This window comes from Suillus bovinus (assembly GCF_016758785.1).
Source record: "Suillus bovinus strain UH-Sbo-P2 chromosome Unknown EDB93scaffold_65, whole genome shotgun sequence".
Lineage (NCBI taxonomy): Eukaryota > Fungi > Basidiomycota > Agaricomycetes > Boletales > Suillaceae > Suillus > Suillus bovinus.
The window spans coordinates 1-19,008 of record NW_024542121.1 but is presented as its reverse complement, the minus strand read 5'-3'; the positions used below and the strand labels follow the sequence as shown (position 1 = coordinate 19,008).

At 47.9% G+C, this 19,008-nt stretch overlaps 7 protein-coding genes across 7 annotated transcripts; 1 reads left to right on the top strand and 6 right to left on the bottom strand.

Moving 5' to 3' along the window:
- Positions 1-1,550: 1,550 nt before the first annotated feature.
- On the bottom strand, positions 1,551-3,259 carry EDB93DRAFT_1253850 (uncharacterized protein; the record flags this gene model as incomplete). The annotated part of the gene is made up of 6 exons (XM_041453532.1): positions 1,551-1,847; positions 2,009-2,253; positions 2,437-2,626; positions 2,677-2,876; positions 2,929-2,971; positions 3,038-3,259. 6 exons carry the CDS (start codon positions 3,257-3,259, stop codon positions 1,551-1,553), a joined length of 1,197 nt encoding a protein of 398 aa, XP_041304089.1.
- A 2,598-nt stretch (positions 3,260-5,857) lies between these two features.
- Positions 5,858-6,717, bottom strand: EDB93DRAFT_1242317 (uncharacterized protein; the record flags this gene model as incomplete). The annotated part of the gene is made up of 4 exons (XM_041451996.1): positions 5,858-6,033; positions 6,082-6,261; positions 6,313-6,498; positions 6,690-6,717. The coding sequence occupies 4 exons, from the start codon at positions 6,715-6,717 to the stop codon at positions 5,858-5,860; spliced, it is 570 nt and encodes a 189-aa protein (XP_041304088.1).
- A 204-nt stretch (positions 6,718-6,921) lies between these two features.
- Positions 6,922-7,465, bottom strand: EDB93DRAFT_1091569 (uncharacterized protein; the record flags this gene model as incomplete). The annotated part of the gene is made up of 2 exons (XM_041446371.1): positions 6,922-7,370; positions 7,417-7,465. Coding segments are annotated over 2 exons (498 nt in total), but the record flags the coding sequence as incomplete, so codon positions are not given.
- Positions 7,466-7,729: 264 nt separating this feature from the next.
- EDB93DRAFT_1091557 (uncharacterized protein) lies at positions 7,730-8,665 on the bottom strand (the record flags this gene model as incomplete). The annotated part of the gene is made up of 4 exons (XM_041446370.1): positions 7,730-7,924; positions 8,005-8,132; positions 8,303-8,466; positions 8,526-8,665. 4 exons carry the CDS (start codon positions 8,663-8,665, stop codon positions 7,730-7,732), a joined length of 627 nt encoding a protein of 208 aa, XP_041304086.1.
- Positions 8,666-8,958: 293 nt separating this feature from the next.
- On the bottom strand, positions 8,959-9,941 carry EDB93DRAFT_1253847 (uncharacterized protein; the record flags this gene model as incomplete). The annotated part of the gene is made up of 4 exons (XM_041453531.1): positions 8,959-9,138; positions 9,201-9,236; positions 9,298-9,343; positions 9,889-9,941. 4 exons carry the CDS (start codon positions 9,939-9,941, stop codon positions 8,959-8,961), a joined length of 315 nt encoding a protein of 104 aa, XP_041304085.1.
- A 195-nt stretch (positions 9,942-10,136) lies between these two features.
- EDB93DRAFT_1253846 (CHAT domain-containing protein) lies at positions 10,137-12,189 on the top strand (the record flags this gene model as incomplete). The annotated part of the gene is made up of 2 exons (XM_041453530.1): positions 10,137-10,609; positions 10,662-12,189. The coding sequence occupies 2 exons, from the start codon at positions 10,137-10,139 to the stop codon at positions 12,187-12,189; spliced, it is 2,001 nt and encodes a 666-aa protein (XP_041304084.1).
- Positions 12,190-13,220: 1,031 nt separating this feature from the next.
- EDB93DRAFT_1330782 (atromentin synthetase) lies at positions 13,221-16,336 on the bottom strand (the record flags this gene model as incomplete). The annotated part of the gene is made up of 6 exons (XM_041455178.1): positions 13,221-13,426; positions 13,484-14,238; positions 14,294-15,127; positions 15,182-15,420; positions 15,474-15,610; positions 15,661-16,336. The coding sequence occupies 6 exons, from the start codon at positions 16,334-16,336 to the stop codon at positions 13,221-13,223; spliced, it is 2,847 nt and encodes a 948-aa protein (XP_041304083.1).
- Between the last annotated feature and the right edge of the window lie 2,672 nt (positions 16,337-19,008).

Here is a 19,008-nt window from a genome sequence, read left to right as displayed (position 1 = left end):
ACAATTTCAAGAACTCATGCGTTCACTGATGCTGTTGCACAAATCTGACGCCCACTGCAAATGATGCACAGGTTATGCGTGGCGTGATATGATATATCCTAATATTTGCCACATGCATGCTGTGAACTCCTCACGTATAAACCATCAGGACCTCACAGGTTCTGCAGTATTTTTGTGACCTCCAATACACATCTCATTCTCAAGTGTTAGTTGAAGTCCATCCCTTATTCACATGTCAAGATTCATCCCTGGTCATTTCAATGACTACCCTCCACCCTTGGGAGAGGGCCTCAGTCACTCAGAACACCCCCAAGGACATAGAAACCTCATGATCAGTGAAACACTACAACTTGTCGTCAATAGTATGTGTCACACCTATCTTCATTTACCATGTACCGATGATTTCCAAAAGCACTCCTGGTGGCACTTTATTTCATTGTTACTCTCTTGTTTTGTTTTGTGACAGACTCGGTGTCAGACCCGCCCAATGATAGCCTCAAGCCTTAGGCAAGGAGCCGGGCCAACCAGAACAACCCCAGGATTTGGGAGAGACAAACCTGGTGACCAGTGAAATGTTACAAGTTGCCATCAACAGCACCTGACCTTCCCAATAGGTAAGCCTTACTATGCTGAGCAATCACGTGTATGGTTCAGTATTATTTGGCTTAGCTGCAATAATCCTCAACACCGGCATTAAATCATGTACTAAATCATCTAATACCTTCAGGTATTCTACAGTAGGCAGCTCGGCAACAACACCTTTGGCAGCAAAGGTGCACATTTCCCTGTAGCGGGGTTCTCACACCCCTTGCTCTTGCTCACTGTCATTGCCAGTGCCCTCCCATCCTCACTGTCCTAGGCTCGGCAAAGGTGCACATTTCCCCTGTAGCAGGGTTCTCACACCCCTTGCTCTTGCTCACTGTCATTGTCAGTACCCTCCCGTCCTCACTGTCCTGGGCTCAAAGGTGCGCACTTCCCCATAGCGGGGTTCTCACACCCCTTGCTCTTGCTCACTGTCATTGTCAGTGCCCTCCCGTCCTCACTGTCCTGGGGCTTCCATCTCGGCCTTCTCAGCCTCTCTGGACACCATCTCTGACCTCTTCTTGCACTGCTGCCATCACCATCCTGCACTCCCAGCCTCTGGCACATCATTGTCAGTGCCCTCACTGTCCTGGGGTTGGCAAAGGTGCACATTTCCCCGTAGCTGGGTTCTCACACCCCTTGCTCCTGCTCATTGTCATTGTCAGTGCCCTCCCATCCTCCTCATTGTCCTGGGGCCCCCATCTCGGCCTTCTCAGCTGCCTCTTCCTTCCAGCATCCCCCAATGTTGTCAATGGTGCTCTCTTGGCCCGTTTTACTCCTGTGTCAAGCAGGATCTCTCGGATTTTGTTCATTCTCATTCGGTTGCCAGTTCTTCGTACAATGAGTCTACATACAATTAATGTGTTTTGTTCTTACTTGATATCAATCTAATTAAATTCATTGCCACTTTATTTGATTGACCAACAGTAAGAATATAGCCCATATTTGACAAGCAAGGTAACTAAAGTCTATTCAAAGTTTATGAAGTCTAGCATACCTGAGATACCATCAAAATTGAATTCGGACCTCATGTCAACAGATGTACCAGCGCCAGGACTATTTGCAGGCAAGAAGTCCATGCCAAACATATCACCATTGAAGAATGACGAAGCGGGAGGAGTGGATGACATGAGCTCAGGGACAAACGGACTCAGGACAGTGGGAGGAGCAGATGATGTGAGCTCAGGGACAAACAGACTCAGGACAGTGGGAGGAGTGGATGACATGAGCTCGGGGGGTGCCAGCAGGTGTATGCTTGCGGGATGCTGTATTGTCAGGGATGTCTGACTTGTCATCACTTATAACAGTTTGGGCGCTCTTATATGTCTTCCTGCGGTGACTAGAGTGGTTCGAAGGCTGATTGTGTTTCTTTCCTTTGTCAGAGCGAGTCTGGCAGCATTTTTTCGATGACCTCACCGCTGCTAACCTTCTCATGGCGTTCTTGATGAAGTTTCTTGTACTCATCTTCGTCCAGATGCTTCCAATGGATTTCTCTAGTCTCCCATTTGTCCAAAAGCATCTCCAAATCAGGTAGGGCGCTGGATACTGTGCTAAGGTTGACAAAAGGTATGTTTTCGGGCCAACCTTCGATGACGACAAGGTAGTGCTGGACAATATTCTGCCAGTAGTGTGCCCAGTGCATCCATGCTTTCAGATCATGTGTGATTGCCTCTAGAAAAATTGTCGTCATCAGTAACATAAAAAAACACTTCAAATGTAGAGTACTTATAAAATGTCTTGTTGATTTCCTGGTGAATTGCGCTCCAAATATCTGACGTGCGTTTTTGGTGGTTCCTCGCAGTGCCTAATAGATGCAGTCAGTGGAAAGCAAGTCTTTGAAAAAATGATCCTCACCTTTCATCCCCTGGACAGCAAACCCCTCCATCTTACTCACAAGGTCCTGGTCATCAATATTCATCACCGAGCCCATGAACTCATGGACACCTTCAGTTGCAAAAGTGATACCATGGAGAGGGAGATCTGTAGAGCCATGCGTGGTGTAGAGGATACTCTCGGCACCTGTACGCATCCGTAAGTTCTTGAGCTAGTAGATGTGTCAATAAGTAGCACAACAACAGATATATAATGACTTACCTCATTCTCGACAGCCTTGAGTGTCTGCGTTACATTGTTGACTTTTGATTTTGTCGAGATACGGATGCTGGTAGTCTTCGTCTCCTTGTGTTCACGGTACTCCTGCAAAAGCTGTGCCTTCTCATCGTCTGTGAGGTTGCAATATTCATCGCGGTTCTCATCCCTAATGAGATCTTGCAATACAGCCTTTCCTGTGGCCCCTTGGTGCATTGTCAGTTTGTGCATGCTAAGGACAAAGATGTTGTTACTTACCATTTTCCTTGTCTTCATGACGCTTCTTCCAGCAGAACACATTCTATGCACTCAACTTAGAGCGTTGGTAGTGTAACATCCCACGGCCCATGCATAAGTCGTTCTGGACACGACAGAAACTCTTATGATGCGAGGACGCAATGGTCTTCATAGTCTCATCGAGCTCATCCCAAGCATTGTGAAGAGCTACCCTAAACTGATAGGATTTATTGCGACGTTGGGCAGTTATGGCTGCACGAGCCTCCTTGCTGAGGGTCACCTTTGGACAGCGAGAGGGTTGGGCTTGGACCCATCTGCGACTGTTCATCACCATGAAGCTGTGCGAAACCATTGGTGCCACAAAATTCACGCTGTTGGTGAACAGATTTTATAAGTCAACAGTGTGAACACAATTTACGATACCAAAATGACAAATGGAAGCAAAAAAACAGCAGGTGATCTATGAGAAGAACAGATAAAATAGATAAATTGCACACAAAAAACTTGGGCTGCCAACCACCCTGAAAATGAGTGTAAGTAACGAGAGAGGCAGCTGTGAATGACCATATCATCAGCAAACTAAAATGCGATGAAGGAGACTAACTAAACCTGTTGATGCACTCCCTGAAGGTCCACAAGGAGGGCTCTAGCTAAATTTGAAGCCTGTTCATATGTTAGATCCCATTTCAGGGATCGAAGCACTGCTTTCCAATGGCTGCTGCGAATGGATCCGACAAGTGCATGAAGCCTAAGAAGCATCGTATCATCCATTTTGAAACGATCAAGTATGGCATCTGTATGTGGGCTGAGGCTAATTAGTGGTAGTGTAAAGGATGCTGGTGCTCGCATCTCTTGTATCTCGGTTCCGGGAACCATCAAACCCTTAGTGAAAAATGTGTTAGCAGGTCGATGTTGTCGGATCTTGTTAGGTGGCATGTTGGAGTCCAAAAGCACCATAGCTCTACCCTCCCAAACAGCAGAGGAGGTTGCTGTGTTGGACTGGGCATTAGCTTGAAGATCATGCTGAAACTGCTGAGGAGGACACGCTGAACAAGGAATGCAGGAACCTGTAGCAGCCATAGGTACCATCAAGTGCGGGACTGCAGATGGATTGACCTGACTTGCTGGGTCTTGTAGGAACAAAAATGCAAATCAATTTTAGATCATCATGAGAGAAAAGGAAGGTGCTGACTTACGTGGTGAGGAGGGACAACACCCTCAATCTGGCAGCGCTCTGTGAAGTGCTGCAAATGTGGGATTGTAAACTCTTCCCCAAAAGCCTGCACCAAGACAGATATATCTCCTCCAATGCAGCCAGGAGATTCACATAATTCATGTGGTGTGATATAGAGATCAAGAGAGAGATGCTCGGGTGAAAGAGTTGGTGTAGCTTTAGAGCCAGGACAACAAATAACAAGAGAGATCCCACCATCGAGACGGTCTTGCATTGCGACCTATTGTTTCCCATCGCATTAGTATCCTGCCAGATAGATAGGACTAGTTGTACTCACTGCATCAAAGAGGTCCTGCAATGCTGCCTCAACAAATTCCTTGTGCATCATAGACTTCTCATCCAAAGTTGTGTATGAGTTGAAAGTGATATATGAAGGATAAGACCAGCGGGTTTCCTGGTATGAAAATGAGTGCCATCAAGGTGAGCATCATGTCTGAGCAGTGCGTGCGCAGCTGCCTGGTGTTTGGTCTTGGTAAATTCCTGAGCAAACGTGTTTGAGTCCAAGGCAGTGATGCTGGCCAGTGAAAACTGAGGTTGGTTTGTGCTGGGCACATCATTTGTGATGGCAGGCGACATCCAAGATATAGGCTGTGGTATACCACAGAGTCGTGAGGGTGCTGATTTGACTTTCGAAGGGGAGAATATGATTGAGTCCATAGTAGATGTTGGATTGTACCAAGGAGTACTGAAAGCGATTAGTGAACTGGCACTCCAATTAAGTAGTATGGTGCTTACCAGTTAATGCACTGGCAAGTCCACCACATTTTGAGCAGTTGGGCAAGGATTGGCTTCGATAGACAGTAATAAAAAATGTTCGCATCCAGTGTATTCACTGTACTAGTAGTGCTTGCTGTTGGCAGTCCGACCAGTGAAGTCAATTGGACATGTGCACTTCTGAATGATCTACTGTTACAAACTCAGTACTTACTAAGTACTCACTCCTGATCGACAGATGGCACTGGCACAACCAACAGATCACAACCAAACAATTCATCAGATCTACAACCTAATTTATCAGATCTACCACCTAATTTCATCCTCTGCGATACTGCCAACCACAACCCAATTTATCAGATCTACCACCCAATTTCATCATCTGCCTGCCTGCTCACTTCTGATGGCCAACCACAACCCAATTTATTAGATCTACCACCCAATTTCATCATCTACCTGCCTGCTCACTTCTGGCAGCCAACCACAACCCAATTTATCAGATCTACCACCTAATTTCATGTGTCTTTGCCTGCCTGCTCACCTCTGATCCTCGTTCTCACTGGACCACTTTGTAGATTAATTTAATAAAACATATGATTATTCAGAACATGAGGATAAGCGCTGTAAATAAATAATAGTCTCCAACTGAGAGTAGATAGCTAGCAAAGTCATCCATTATTTGCACTTGATCCTCGTCCTCGAGAACATCACCGGTTGATTCAAAAGAGATAATATCAGTTAAGTCAAGTTCCTCAGCAAGCTCTCCATCAATACTGGTTACAGAAATACCTGTAAATCATCAATTAGTAAAGTAGAACAACAAAGTCAACAAAGTCCACACAGACCAGCATTTGCCGATGAAACTGTTACCTCTGGGTGACTATTTGGTGACACTGACAGATTTTCCACTTGGATACCAATACCATGTCTGCCCAAAAATGCAGGCTGTGACTCAATTCAATCTAGTCGGTAAAGATGGACAGCATTGACAGCAGCACATGCCTACCACCTCCTTCTCAACTCCACAGCAAGCGGGGAATTTGTGATGAGGAGTTGGTCAATCGTTGCAATGGTCTTGGTTTTTTCATCATGTATTGCCGTGCGCAGACAATGGACTTCTATATTCAGACACTGTATTTCTTCACGAGCACGTTGGAGCTTGAAGTATTTAACTGTAGCTTCCCAATGAGCGGGTGTGGTCCAGTCAGCGTCTCAAATGTCAGTACGTGAGTGACGCAATAGGTCAAATTTACCAAGGAAGCTATATTCAACAATATCCTTCCATGCCAGTTTTGGCCTAGGTGGGACCAGAGCGGCAGCCTGAGTGTTGTAACGATTGATAGTGTTCCGAATAGCATCTGAAACTCGTTGAAGGGCTTTGGTAATCTGTTGACGTAGCTTGTAACCTAAACAAGCTACAATTTAATCCTAAAACAAAATGAAAACGACTTGCTTACCTGTCCCTGATAATGAAAGTTTGGACAGTTCAAACAGGCGCATGACTACCAGGTGTTCAAGTTCATCAAGCGCTGAATGATACCTCAGAAGCAAGGCTTCTTCTTGAAACTGATTGTAATGTTCACCTCCAATTTCCCAGTGTTTGTCGATGCCAAGTTGAACCTCTAAGTATCCAGCTAACTGTTCTGTGTTTTGAAGTTTTGAATATGCTGTATCGACATGGACCTGAGCTTGATTGAGAGCAAGGTGCATATGACTCAGGCTGCCAACATGAATTTCAACTAGTGATCGATTAGCTGCTTCTCGGGCTTGGTTCCATTCCAACCTCAGTCAAACTTAATAAATAAATTTGCTAGTGTGAAACATCAGAACTCACTAGTGCTCAGCAAGCTCGTCAAGTACATTGATGTATTGGATACTGACAAGATCCTTGACCGGTGCTTGTTCAACCCATCAATATATTCACGTTCTTGCGCATGAAAATGAATAAAGTCAGCATCAGTAAGATTAAGGGTTTCACGGATGACTGAAAGTTCTCCTGTGAGGGTTCAGATATCTGCCAGGGCCTCCCGATAATGATTCCGTATAAAAACACCTGGACAAGGGTGTCATAATCGGTCATCGAGTAGATATTTATAAAATGTACTTAATGCTGTATACTTATCCTCATCCCAAAATGTAAAATGTTGCTCAATCGATTGATGTCGGTGAAAAGTTGTAGCGTGCTGAGTGCTGAGTGCAAGGTCATTTGATGAAGAAAAAATGTGTTCACATCCTTCGCCCTCCGTGTGTCCAGTGCCTTCAATATACATAGGATGCCAATCTATCTGGCACCTTCGATTATGTGCATGGCCGTGAAATGCTCCTACCATCATCCGGAAATTGAGGGCGGAAGCATGTGGTCCCAAAGTACTGTTCCCTAGTGTCTTAGCAAATGCACAACCTCCATTTTTGCCATAAACCATTGACAGTTGATCAACAACTGCCAATGGATATTTCGCACTAACAATGATCAGCAAATATAAATTGAATGGAAGATAAAATAGCTTACAGTTCACTGCTCTTAACCATATCACAGGTGAGAAGGATAAACCAGTGTCAACATGCAGCAATAAATATCCCCGACTCATCAAACACCAAAAACATCCTTTTACGTTGTTCTGGACTGGCATTTCGCCACCGGTCAACACAAGTAAATGATGATGGCACTGTTTCAGTTTTCTCGATGACTTGCCAGTTTTCAGTATCCACAGTCAAGTGCTAGTCAGGTTGAGTTGCAGCGTCATATAGGGTGGCAGTGAGAGGACTTACAGTTTGTCCTTGCACTTCATCCTTAAACTTATCAACTCTCGAGCAGTCGAGCCAGTAGTCAGAATGGAATGTCCATGAATCATGTCGAGCAGTTGACAATGTCCATCATTTTAAGCTATTGTTGCCATCCATAGTCACCAGCCACTCCAGAGCCATATTTTCTTCATCCTCTAGCTTGTAGAAGCAACATGGGCAGGAGTTCAGGAGACGCCAGTTGGGTGAGTTGCGGTTAAGTGCTTGGTTGATAAGGACATCAATGTGATGCAAGATTTCGAGATAAATGTCATAAGTGTCTGAAAACTGCGCATTTAAGTATGATCGATATGGAATCTAGAAGGGTTTGAAATGAGTAAATGATTATGACAGACTAAAGAGCTTACATTATGGAGATGACATAATGCCTTGCATTGTGCCTGAATGCTGAATTGGGGACAAGTTCGGTGAACCTGCCGATATACTGCAAGTGTGCGGATGGAGATGGTGACAGTGGGAAATAATGGAGAGCAGCCTAAGTAACCATGATGAATAAGTGTTTCATTTGGATACTTGTGAGATGGATGAGGCTGCAAAGATGTGTGCTTCCAACCTGGACAATGTCAACAATAAAGCCACACAATATGCCCCAAACTTACTAAAAAATATCAACCAGTTCAATATTTTTGAGAGATAGGCAGTCACCATCCAGGGTGGGTTCACCTGAAGGCAGAAAGCTTGGCATACCATTGCCACCATCCTGGGTGCGATAGTCAAGGTACGTGCTGACCAGATGCTCAATTTGAACACCCCAATGTTCATTTTGAAGTCCTATACGATCAGTATGAGTGCGCGAATCCACATAGCAGCTATCAACACCAACATTGCTTTAGTATGAATCAGTAGGACAACAAGAACAACTGTGTACCATCCTGAGAGATCTGCCATCTGCTGAGCCAATCCTTCAAAAGCCTCATGCTCTCCGCCCTCATGGCTGAAGTCATGTCCCTCCTCACTAGGTGGTGCGCTGTAAGGTATATCATCTATGTCAATGTTAGTATCAGCCATCATACTCTCAACAAGATCCCGATCTTTGCTAGTCATTTCTACAAACACAATTCAGGAGAATGTAAGAGTTAGACATAGGCCTCGCACCCTGGACGTGTGATCGGCACTTTGCATCAGTCGCATTCCTTTGCTGTTGCTGTTTCCCTGCTGTGAGTACCTCAGAAGCTCGAGTAGAGCGCTGGAATCCATGTGAGATTATGGCCTTTGAGAGCCCTGTAATTTTCCTGGAAGATCCATGTGCCATAACAGCCCACAAGAGCATCAGGTACAATGTTGGAGGAACCAGAGAGATGCTACAGAGGAATATGCTGCTGTGGATGATGAAAAACAGAGGATGTAGATGGCTGAGGAGATGCCAGAGGCTGGGAGCGCAGGATGGCAATGGCAGCAGCGCAAGAAGAGGTCGGGGATGGTGTCCAGAGAGGCTGAGAAGGCCGAGATGGAAGCCCCAGGACAGTGAGGACGGGAGAATACTGACAATGACAGTGAGCAAGAGCAAGGGGTGTGAGAACCCCACTATGGGGGAAATGCGCACCTTTGCCGAGCCTAGGACAGTGAGGATGGGAGGGCACTGGCAATGACAGTGAGCAAGAGCAAGGGGTGTGAGAACCCCGCTACGGGGAAATGCGCACCTTTGCTGCCAAAGGTGTTGTTGCCGAGCTGCCTACTGTAGAATACCTGAAGGTATTAGATGATTTAGTACATGATTTAATGCCGGTGTTGAGGATTATTGCAACTAAGCCAAATACTGTAGAGATACGCACTTAGCTTCGTCACAGCGTCACACGTCCGACGAATCGAAGCTATTTCGTGTGACCATCACACAAAATTGAATTCGTCGAAGGTAAATTGTGACACATGGTAAAACATGAAAAAAAATGCAAAAATATTCCCAAAAATTCTTGTACTGAGTATTTGCCATGCATCTCGCTTTACATGACCAAAATTCTCTTCATCGCCATCAACTGTGAGCTCTTGCTGACAGCAGCTGGTAGTGGTGCTGATTCGAAGCTATTGCTGACATGTCACAGGTCACACCCGTCTTCGAATCTTCGAAGCTAAGGTTCAGTTGGTCACACCCAGATAATATCGAAGCTAAGTGCGTATCTCTACAGTAATACTGAACCATACACATGATAGCTCAGCATAGTAAGGCTTACCTATTGGGAAGGTCAGGTGATCAACAGTATGTGCCAGTCTGTCACGCCAACAGTCACATTTACAGAGCAGCTTTGATTGCAATAGAAACAATCGCTCTGCATTCTGCTGGAAGCATGGGTGCAAATGATCTTCAGCAGGAGCGGCTTGCCGCACCCATACTTCCGTTATCGCCAAATTAGCTTCTTCATCGAGCACAGCGGTGTTTGGAGAGAAATGAGCCCCTTGCCTTAGATGAAGTGATATCCCTTCATTACGATGCAACAATGCCGGACATACTTACCGAGGCCAATTGCTATGTAATCTGGCTGTGATGCTGCAAACTCGCTTCGAGCGTCGAGGCAATGGCAAAGACTTGGATCAGGCCATCACACTCCAGATGGAAGCGCTGGCCTTGCACCCGGTCGGTCACACACATCGGTCCACGTCATTAAATAACCTCGCAAATCAACTCTCTTCCCGCTTTGAGCACAGAGGCAACGACGAAGACTTGGATCAGGCTATCGCACTTCACAGAGAAGCGCTGGCCTTGCTCTCGGTCGGTCACGCAAATCGGTCCACGGCATTAAATAACCTTGCAGCTCAACTTTCCTTTCGCTTTAAGCACCGAGGCAACGACGAAGACTTGGATCAGGCTATCGCACTTTACAGGGAAGCGCTGGCTTTGCGCCCGGTCGGTCACACAGATCGGTCCATGTCATTAAAAAACCTCGCCAATCAACTCTCCGCCCGCTTTCACCACCAACACAATAGAGAAGACCTCGAAGAGTCACGAGAACCTATGCTGTGCATTGGCTCTGATGATGCAACATGATCCTCGTCAATTACTAGTCCATAGGTCGCTAGCTAGAGTTTGTTTGTCGTTCTATCGTTCAAGCCTTGGCGATACCAGCGCAGGTGAAGATACTGATAGTCTGAATGCTGCCATGCATCATTTCAGAGCAGCAGCAAATATTGTCTCTGGAGGCTTGCGATCCCGCCTGCAAACAAGTCTGTTCTGGGTTCGTGAAGCTTCTCGATATTCACATCCCACTGAACTGGCGGCATATGCAACTTCCATGCAACTTCTGGACGCGTATATGTCTACAACATCTTCAGTATCGTCTCGTCACAATATCATGAAGGACTTCCCAAGTACACTTGCCGTTGATGCTGCATGCTGTGCTCTTCGCAGTGGTGATTTGTGTCGCGCTGTCGAGTTGTTGGAACAAGGCAGGACTATCATCTGGACCCAGATGACACGACTACGCACCCCTCTTGACAGCCTTCAGACTCGCGGCGATCATGCAGTAGCCCTGATGAAGAGATTCAGAGACCCCAGCTCCCTCCTCGATAAACCTCCTGCAAACTATTCAGAAGGAAACTCAAGAGTCGATATAGAAGCAGAGGAAACCCGTTACAGACGTCTAGTAGAGGAGTGGAATAGAGCTGTAGAAGAGATCCGGAAGATCGAAAGCTTCTCCCGCTTCCTCCTCCCCCCCTTATTCTCTGATCTTCAAGATGCAGCTCGTGATGGGCCTGTTATCGTGCTCATCGCAAGCAGGTCGTCGTGCCACGCCATTATCATCCCGCATAAGCAACCTCCGACTAGCATTCAACTCCCTACCGATTGGCAGAAACTCGTCAAATTAGTACCAACACTCCGAGAGGCAGTTCAAAAAGAGGCCGGTCCTAAAGGGAACCAAACAGCGCTGATAAAAGCTTTGAGAGAGCTGTGGGACGGTGTGGTCGGCCCGGTGGTCGAAAGTCTGGGTGGAATCGCACGACGAGGTTCCCGAATATGGTGGTGCCCGACGTCTCTCTTCAATTTCTTGCCGTTACATGCTGCTGGCGAGTACAGGCCGAAGGGAAAGTCCCTTTCGCAGCAGTATATCTCTTCATACACGCCATCGCTCACCGCGCTGATCAAGGCTCGCAGAAGTCATGACAGGTCCTTGTCGGTGCCCTTCGTGGCCATTGGTCAGGATTTCCCAGCCGGTGCCTCATTCACTTTGGATGCTGTGGAGCCTGAGCTGGAGTTGGTGCGGGAACTTTTGCCCCATCCCCCTACTGTTTCCTTCTCCAAGGTCACCAGCGTTGATGCCACGAAATCAAGAGCGCTGTGTGCGTTGCGGGACAATACTTGGTTCCATCTCGCTTGTCACGGGACACAGAGATTTGACGAACCCTTCAAGTCAGCCTTTCTTATGCGCGATCAGCCGCTTTCGCTCCTCGATATCACGCAAACGGATCTGTCTCGCCATGAATTTGCGTTTCTTTCAGCCTGTGAGACCGCAGTCGGTGACTTTCATACGCCGGACGAAGTGAGACACCTAGTGGCTGGCCTGCAATTTGCCGGGGTTAACAGCGTCGTGGGGACAATGTAGAAGGTCACCGATAGTACCGTGCAGCACTTAGTCAAGGCATTCTACAAAAACTTATGTGGGGATGGCCCAATGAATCCCAAACGAGCTGCCTGGGCGCTGCACCGAGCAGTCCAGTCGTTAGCTTGTGACGAGGACATCATAATGCCCTTGGACCAGCGCATAGTGTTCGTGCATATTGGCATATGATCAATTCCGTGCGTCCTCCCACCTTGTTGATTAAAGCATTCTGACGACTTTGCATGTAGCATCCAGTCATAGCCACGCCCAAGGACATCAGGAAAACCCCAATTTGTTTAAATTCGGCTTGATGGAGCTTGAATGGCTTAGTCCGTCGGGAGTGTAATTAAGACACGCTAAGCTCAATGGTGTTGAGCCGCTGCTTGGCTAGCGCTTAAAGTCGTCTTAAACACTACTTGATCTCAAAATCACGAAATTTCAAAACAAATCAAGTCATTCTATAAGCATTAATTAAGTAGCAGACAAAATCAACAGAAAAGTTATAACCAAGCCTCGAATGTTTTTCAGGCCCGGCTGGTGGACGAGGGCGAGGACTGAAAGTGGCTACCATTGGTGGCTCACTCTAAGTCATCAAGAGGCAATTTCAAATGCGTGAGGATCTGCAAATTTGTTAACATAAAACCCCATGTATATGATCATGGTGTAGGGTGCTTGGAAATATGAATTTAAGTACACCGATGGCTGAAGTGTGAGAAAACTAAGTCAGTGAGTGAATTGAAGAATTCAGCTTTACGGCACGTGATGGTGTGTGACCCAAGGCACATCCATCAGATTCAGATTCATATTGATCGCAACACCAAGAGGTCGTAGTAGAGTGGTGTTTCATGTCACTCCCAACGTTGGGCTCAAGTTAACAAGCACTATAAGTATCATGAGAAAATGCAAAGAATGATTTCTAATATGCTTGTGTCATAAGACAACAATAGATGCATGACGACGTACCAACTATTATAAGTAGTTAAATAGATACTTGCGAATGTCAGGTATAAAAAATAATAGACCACTGTATATTTTTATAGGCCACGAGCCTCGAGACGACCGCGGAATATCTTCTGGAACTGCGGAACATGGTCAAAGTCCATCAGCGTGTAGTGTTGCCCAGGAACATCAGTATATGATGGCTCGCCACGGCTGAAGCCAGACCATGGCTTGAGCTGGTTGTTCAGCCAGTCTGACTTGCTGCCCCGGAGAGGGATGGCGTAGAAAACATCAACCGCGGCTGAAGAGACCCAGAATATGAGCAAGTGATGATAAAATTAGAAAAAAAATGACTTACAAACTGAGCCTGATGGGTTGTATTCCTTCCCGCACTCGATCAGCGACCCGGCGATGTCCACCCAGTGGTCGAGCTTCTCAGCCGTCAGCTGCAGCTCGACGAGACGCTCAGGCGGAGACAGCTTCCACACAACCTCCAGCTGCTCCTTCCTCGTCATCGATCTCAAAGCAGGCGCGAGATCATTGGCATCGTGCTTCGACACGAGACCGAGGAAGTACGACAAGTTGAGCATGCCGCCAGTCCAGTCGATCTCGTGCATGCGGTCGGCGATATGAGGAGGAATGTTGATCAGACCGACGAATTTCACTTCGTCGCCCATGGCCTCGAGCCGCTTGGCAACCTCAAACGCGACGACCCCACCGTAACTGTAGCCCGCGATGGCGTATGGTCCCTTCGCCTGCGTCCTCTTCACTGCTGCCGCATAGCACGACACCATCTCGTCCATGGAGGTGAAGAAGGGGTGGCCGGGCTCGAAGCCGCGAGCACGGAGAGCGTAGAAGGGACGCTCGTTCTGGAAGTATTTCGCGAGATTGACGAAAATGAGAACCTCTCCGACACCGGGGTGGACGAAGAAGATCGGAGTTTTGTTTCCGGTCAGCTGGAGGGGAACGATGGGGTCGTACTCTTCGGTCTGGCTGTCCTTTGAGACCAGGGAGTCGACGTAGCTGGCCAGGCTCGAGATAACGGGGTGCTTGAGAATTTGAATGGTGGGGATTTCAGGAAGCCCGAAATGTGCTTCTCCCTCGCGCTTGAGCCTGGAGACGATATGTATTAGTCCAAGTCATTTTAGGGCGGGACGGATATACTGACCTGATGACATCAATGGAAGTGCCTCCGAGTTCGAAGAAGTTGTCGCTCGCCGACATCTCGCTTTCCGCGAGGTTGAAGATGCCAGCATAGATTTGGGCAAGCGCCTTCTCCGTCTCAGAGGACGGGGCGACGAACGTAGCGCCGCGTGCCTCGCTCAGAAGCTCCTCCGAGCGAGTTATGTGCTTCGCGAGCTGACCTTGCTTGAAAAGACTGATCAAACGCGCACGAGACAATTTACCCAGAGTCGTCTTCTCCATCTGGTTCACGGGGATCGGAACGACGAACTGAGGCGGCAGCGTGATCATCTTCACGCAGATATCCCGAAGGGCACGGTGAGTGGCGAAGAGCTTTGTGGAGGCATCCGCTCCTTCGAGGTCGAATGTTGGCGAGTAGAAAATGACGAACCCTTCCGTCTCCTGACCAGGAGCACGGTACGGAGCAGCGGCGAGGAACGAGTGCGTCACCCCTTCCACCGTCTGGAGGTGTGTCTCGAGCTCAGGGATACCATACGAGACACCGTGGACGATGACGGTGTCTTTGATACGACCGCTGAGCCGCATGACGCCATTCTCGATGATGCCGACATCGCCGGTGCGGTACCAGCCGCCCTCGACGAAGCTGGAGGACGTGGCCTCTGCGTTGTTGTAGTATCGTACGAAGACCATCGGTCCGCGAACCTGGAGCTCGCCGCTCTCTCCGTCATGGCGCAGGGTGGCCCCATCTGCGGGGTCCACGATGCGCATCTCGCAACCATCGATGGGTCTCCCGAGATCGAGGAACTCGTGAGCAGGCTCCTTTGCGAGGACATCCACGGGCTCGTAAATGCATCCAGCGCTGCAGAAACCCCATCAGTTTATTTACATCACCAGATGGTTAAATGTGTCTCACCAAGTTTCTGTCATTCCAAATCCAGGAGAGATGACGAACGATACAGCGGAGGGGTTCTTGCTGAGCTGCTTCATGGTAGCAGCGAACGCTTGGGCTGTCTTGGAAACAACAGCCTCGCCGCCGCTGTTAATCCGCTTGATGGAAGACAGGTCGAACGTTCCGAAAAGGTCGACGCGCTTCTCCAGATCACGTGTCAGTTTAGATAGCAGGAAGTTCGGGGCAAACGTCAGTTCGATCGACTAACAATTGAGTGATGAGAGATGCGTGTGACTATGATATCATGCTGACGTACCTTTTCGTCGATCAGACGGAGAAGCCGAAGGGGATCAGCGAGGATAGCAGATGCGTGCACGTGGAGTTGCGAAGCGCCATACAACAGAGGTGTGATGTGCATTTCTAACGATCCCGCGACGTGGTCAAATCCGACCCCTGAAATCACGATCAATATCACACTGATGTTTAAACCACGTGCGCCTTACAGTTCAAGACTTGAGATTCGGAAGTCAGGCCGTAGCTGTGCCCCTTGGCATGGCATGCGGCCAGAATAGTGCGGTGCGTGTGAACGACAGCCTTGGAGAATCCAGTCGACCCCGAGGTCAAGAACAGGATCGCCTCGTCGTCCGGCTTTGCCTCGTACGCAACCCAGTCAGCTGAGACGTCAAATGTCTCCGCTGATGCCTTTAATTCGGAGAGTAGGTGAATATCCAGACCAGAAATGGTGCTGATCTGTTCGGCCCCAACCTCGTTGGTCAGCCAAGTAGCAGACCCAAACAAGTTCTTAATGTGGGCGACATGGCCCTCCTTGTGCGCCTGTTGTGCGCTGAGTGCAGGCTGCAAGCAGGGCACATATCCGGCCAGCAGACATGCCCATACAGCAGCCATATTATCTTCATGCTCCGTCAGATAGACGACGACGATGGAGCCTGTGGGTTTGCCCCACTCGAGCATGGCACGTCCAAGGTTGCGAACATATTGGTTGAAAGCGCTGAAGGTCTTTGTCTGAATGGAAGAGTCATGTGCAGAGGAGGTTATGAAACCAAGCTCATGCGATGGATAACGGTTGACAGCTTGAGTGATGACGTCATGGAGAGTGTTGGGTTGTGGAGAAACAATGGATGTAAGGAATTCAGTGGGGGTGACTGCGACGGGTGCCATTACGAGATGTCTGAATTCTAAAATAGAAAGATGGTCAGAAAAGAGAAGATGTCTAGGATGTTGCAATTTTGAGTACCAACTTCCTTGGACTTATATACCTCTATGCCAGAATTAGATTGCCTGCGGTGTGATTGCGGTACCTTGCACTAGCGGTGATAGGCCGACAGATGCGTCGTAGCACACACCGCACAGGTCGCAGTCTTATCTACCGCAAGTCAATCAGAGCAACTAAAAGTGTGAAACGCATACCTGCATTGACTACTAGTACGTCGGGGCTATGCTGCAGCCGTTGCACCAGTAAGATCGGAACTCCCATACTACTAGACTACTATAGTCCATCAAGTCGCTATTCCATTTGGTTACCACTGACTCTGAGCGCACTGGTCGGATCCAAAATGTGCTATGTCAGGCATTGCAGATGCTAATCTGTGAATCATTGAGTTTATTCATTGCCCTATTCTGTGAGTTCAGGATCTCCTAGCAACGTTTCCTGTCCGTGGCTGAAAGCCTTCGAGCTATGCGCATATCTCCGTTTGCTTGAGTAGCTTTGTCGTGAGGTCACTGCTTGAGTTGAAGTCCATGCGACCAATGTACCAGAAAACAACAATACCCGACGGAAGTCGACTTCAAATGGTAAAGCTTCCTCGGCAACTGTGAGGATGAGACGGCCTGCCACAAGGCGTGGGCAAAAGTAAATGGAGCACAGCTATACATAAGCTTTTAAACCTTAATACACAGCCAGTTATAGTGACTTCAGTCAAGTACTTCGCTTCGCTTCGAAAACGTGAGAATTCGTTGACTTCAGATGAAGTGCACTTCGAGGTGAATCGAAATTACCATGTTATCCAAGTCCTTATATTTCACCCATGTACCATCCAACAGTTCCCAGAAGTCAGTTCACACTCAGTCAGATGATATCATACCACTTGTGGGAAAGAATACCTACACCGCTCCACTGAAAGTTATATGTCTGTGGCTGCATGATCGTTGATGGGATGATTTGGGTGCTTGACGAAGATCAACATGAGGGGCCGAGTGTTTGACATTCAACAATGTTATTGTCAACCTTCGCCTCAGGCTTAAGTGCCCCACAGGAAAGATGCTGAGCGAGAACTGCAGTGCTTCTTGATGCCACAGCTGAATGCACAGTTGACGTTATTCATTTTTGGGAGGTACGTGTACTGTTTTAGTTCTTCAACCATCCATTGAATGACTTGGAATATTTGTAGCAAAAAGAACATATATTCCCACTGCTTTTCTGTGTCGCAATGGATGCCCTTCCTGCATGGGCTCCATCTGTCCCTTCCAAACAAGTCTCCTTATCCAGCAAAGAGACATGCACAGATCAGTGTGCTAACTTCTCACCAGCCGTTGATACTTAAGTTCTCTTACTACAAGCAAGCCTAGTGACGTTCCGGCCCGGCTTAGGCTCAAAGCCCCGGCTTAGGCTTGGCCTGGGGGGGCTTAGGCTTGCCATATTTCAAGCCTAGGCCGTGAGCCCAAGCCAGCCCAAAGCCGTGGCTTGAGCCGCACTAGGCCGCGGCTTCGTGGTATGCAAAACTGTAGATTCGTAGTTTAGTAGCACAAGAAAATACATGAAGTAACTAGTCAGAAAACTCGTCATCATCTAAAATCAAAGCATCCCAAGCATCCTCCTCATCTGCGACATCAGTCCTCTCCTCACTGTCAGCTTCCAATTCAGAGTCATCAAATGCCTCCGACTCCACGAGAGAGGATGGTCCAGGCTCGCGAAAGAGAAGGTCGTGTCGTATCGCACATTTGACACATTGGAGAGCTTCCACAATGTCTCCTTTAAGCCGGTTCCGTCGTTTGCTGATTGTGATGCCACCTTGCGAAAATGCGCGCTCGCTTGATACTGATGACGACATGATGGATAGGTAATCTTGTGCGAGCGAGGCCCATACTGGATATCTTGGTGCATTTATCTTGAGCAAAATTGACATCAGTGCGAATTTTCCAAGTAGTGCAAGCCATAGTACGTACCCCCCACCATTGTATGGTAGATACACCTGCTGGTAGAGCCGCCTCAACAGTCTCCAGGTAGCTCATAAATTCGGCCCTCCATGGCCGTGATGGATCGCCAATTGAAGTAGGGGTGGGGTTCATAAGTGAGTCGTCCTCCGAATCACTGATGACTTTGCGGATGAGTGACTTGAGACCACCTGCCTTGCTTTTCTTGGACGTGGGCTGGGATGATGACAAAAACGTGGCTTCTTCATTCAGCTCACGATAACGAGCTTTGAACTGGCAGCAAAATCAGACTATTGTGCAAAGGCAAAAAAAAGCTCGACTCACCACTTCCTCCGCAGTGCTTACCACGTCATCATGCAAATTTTCTGGCCAGTGGCACTTGAAATTGTTACAAGAACATCTAGACGCTTGGGGCCCCTACCATTTTTTCTCCTAATACTCCTCGTATCAGCCCTCGCGTCATACCCTTACCCCGACCTTACCCTTGTCATCCTTGTCATCCTCGCATTCCCTTTCGCCCTCTACCTGTCGCTTCAGCAAAGCCAGTACATTTGGCCGGACCCTTTCGCTGACGAAGCATACCCATGCTCCGTTTCACCACCTGACTGATCCTGTGGACAGTCCCCCTTGCCCTTACCGTCAGGACGGTAACCTATGACATGATGCACGACGCATCCCCT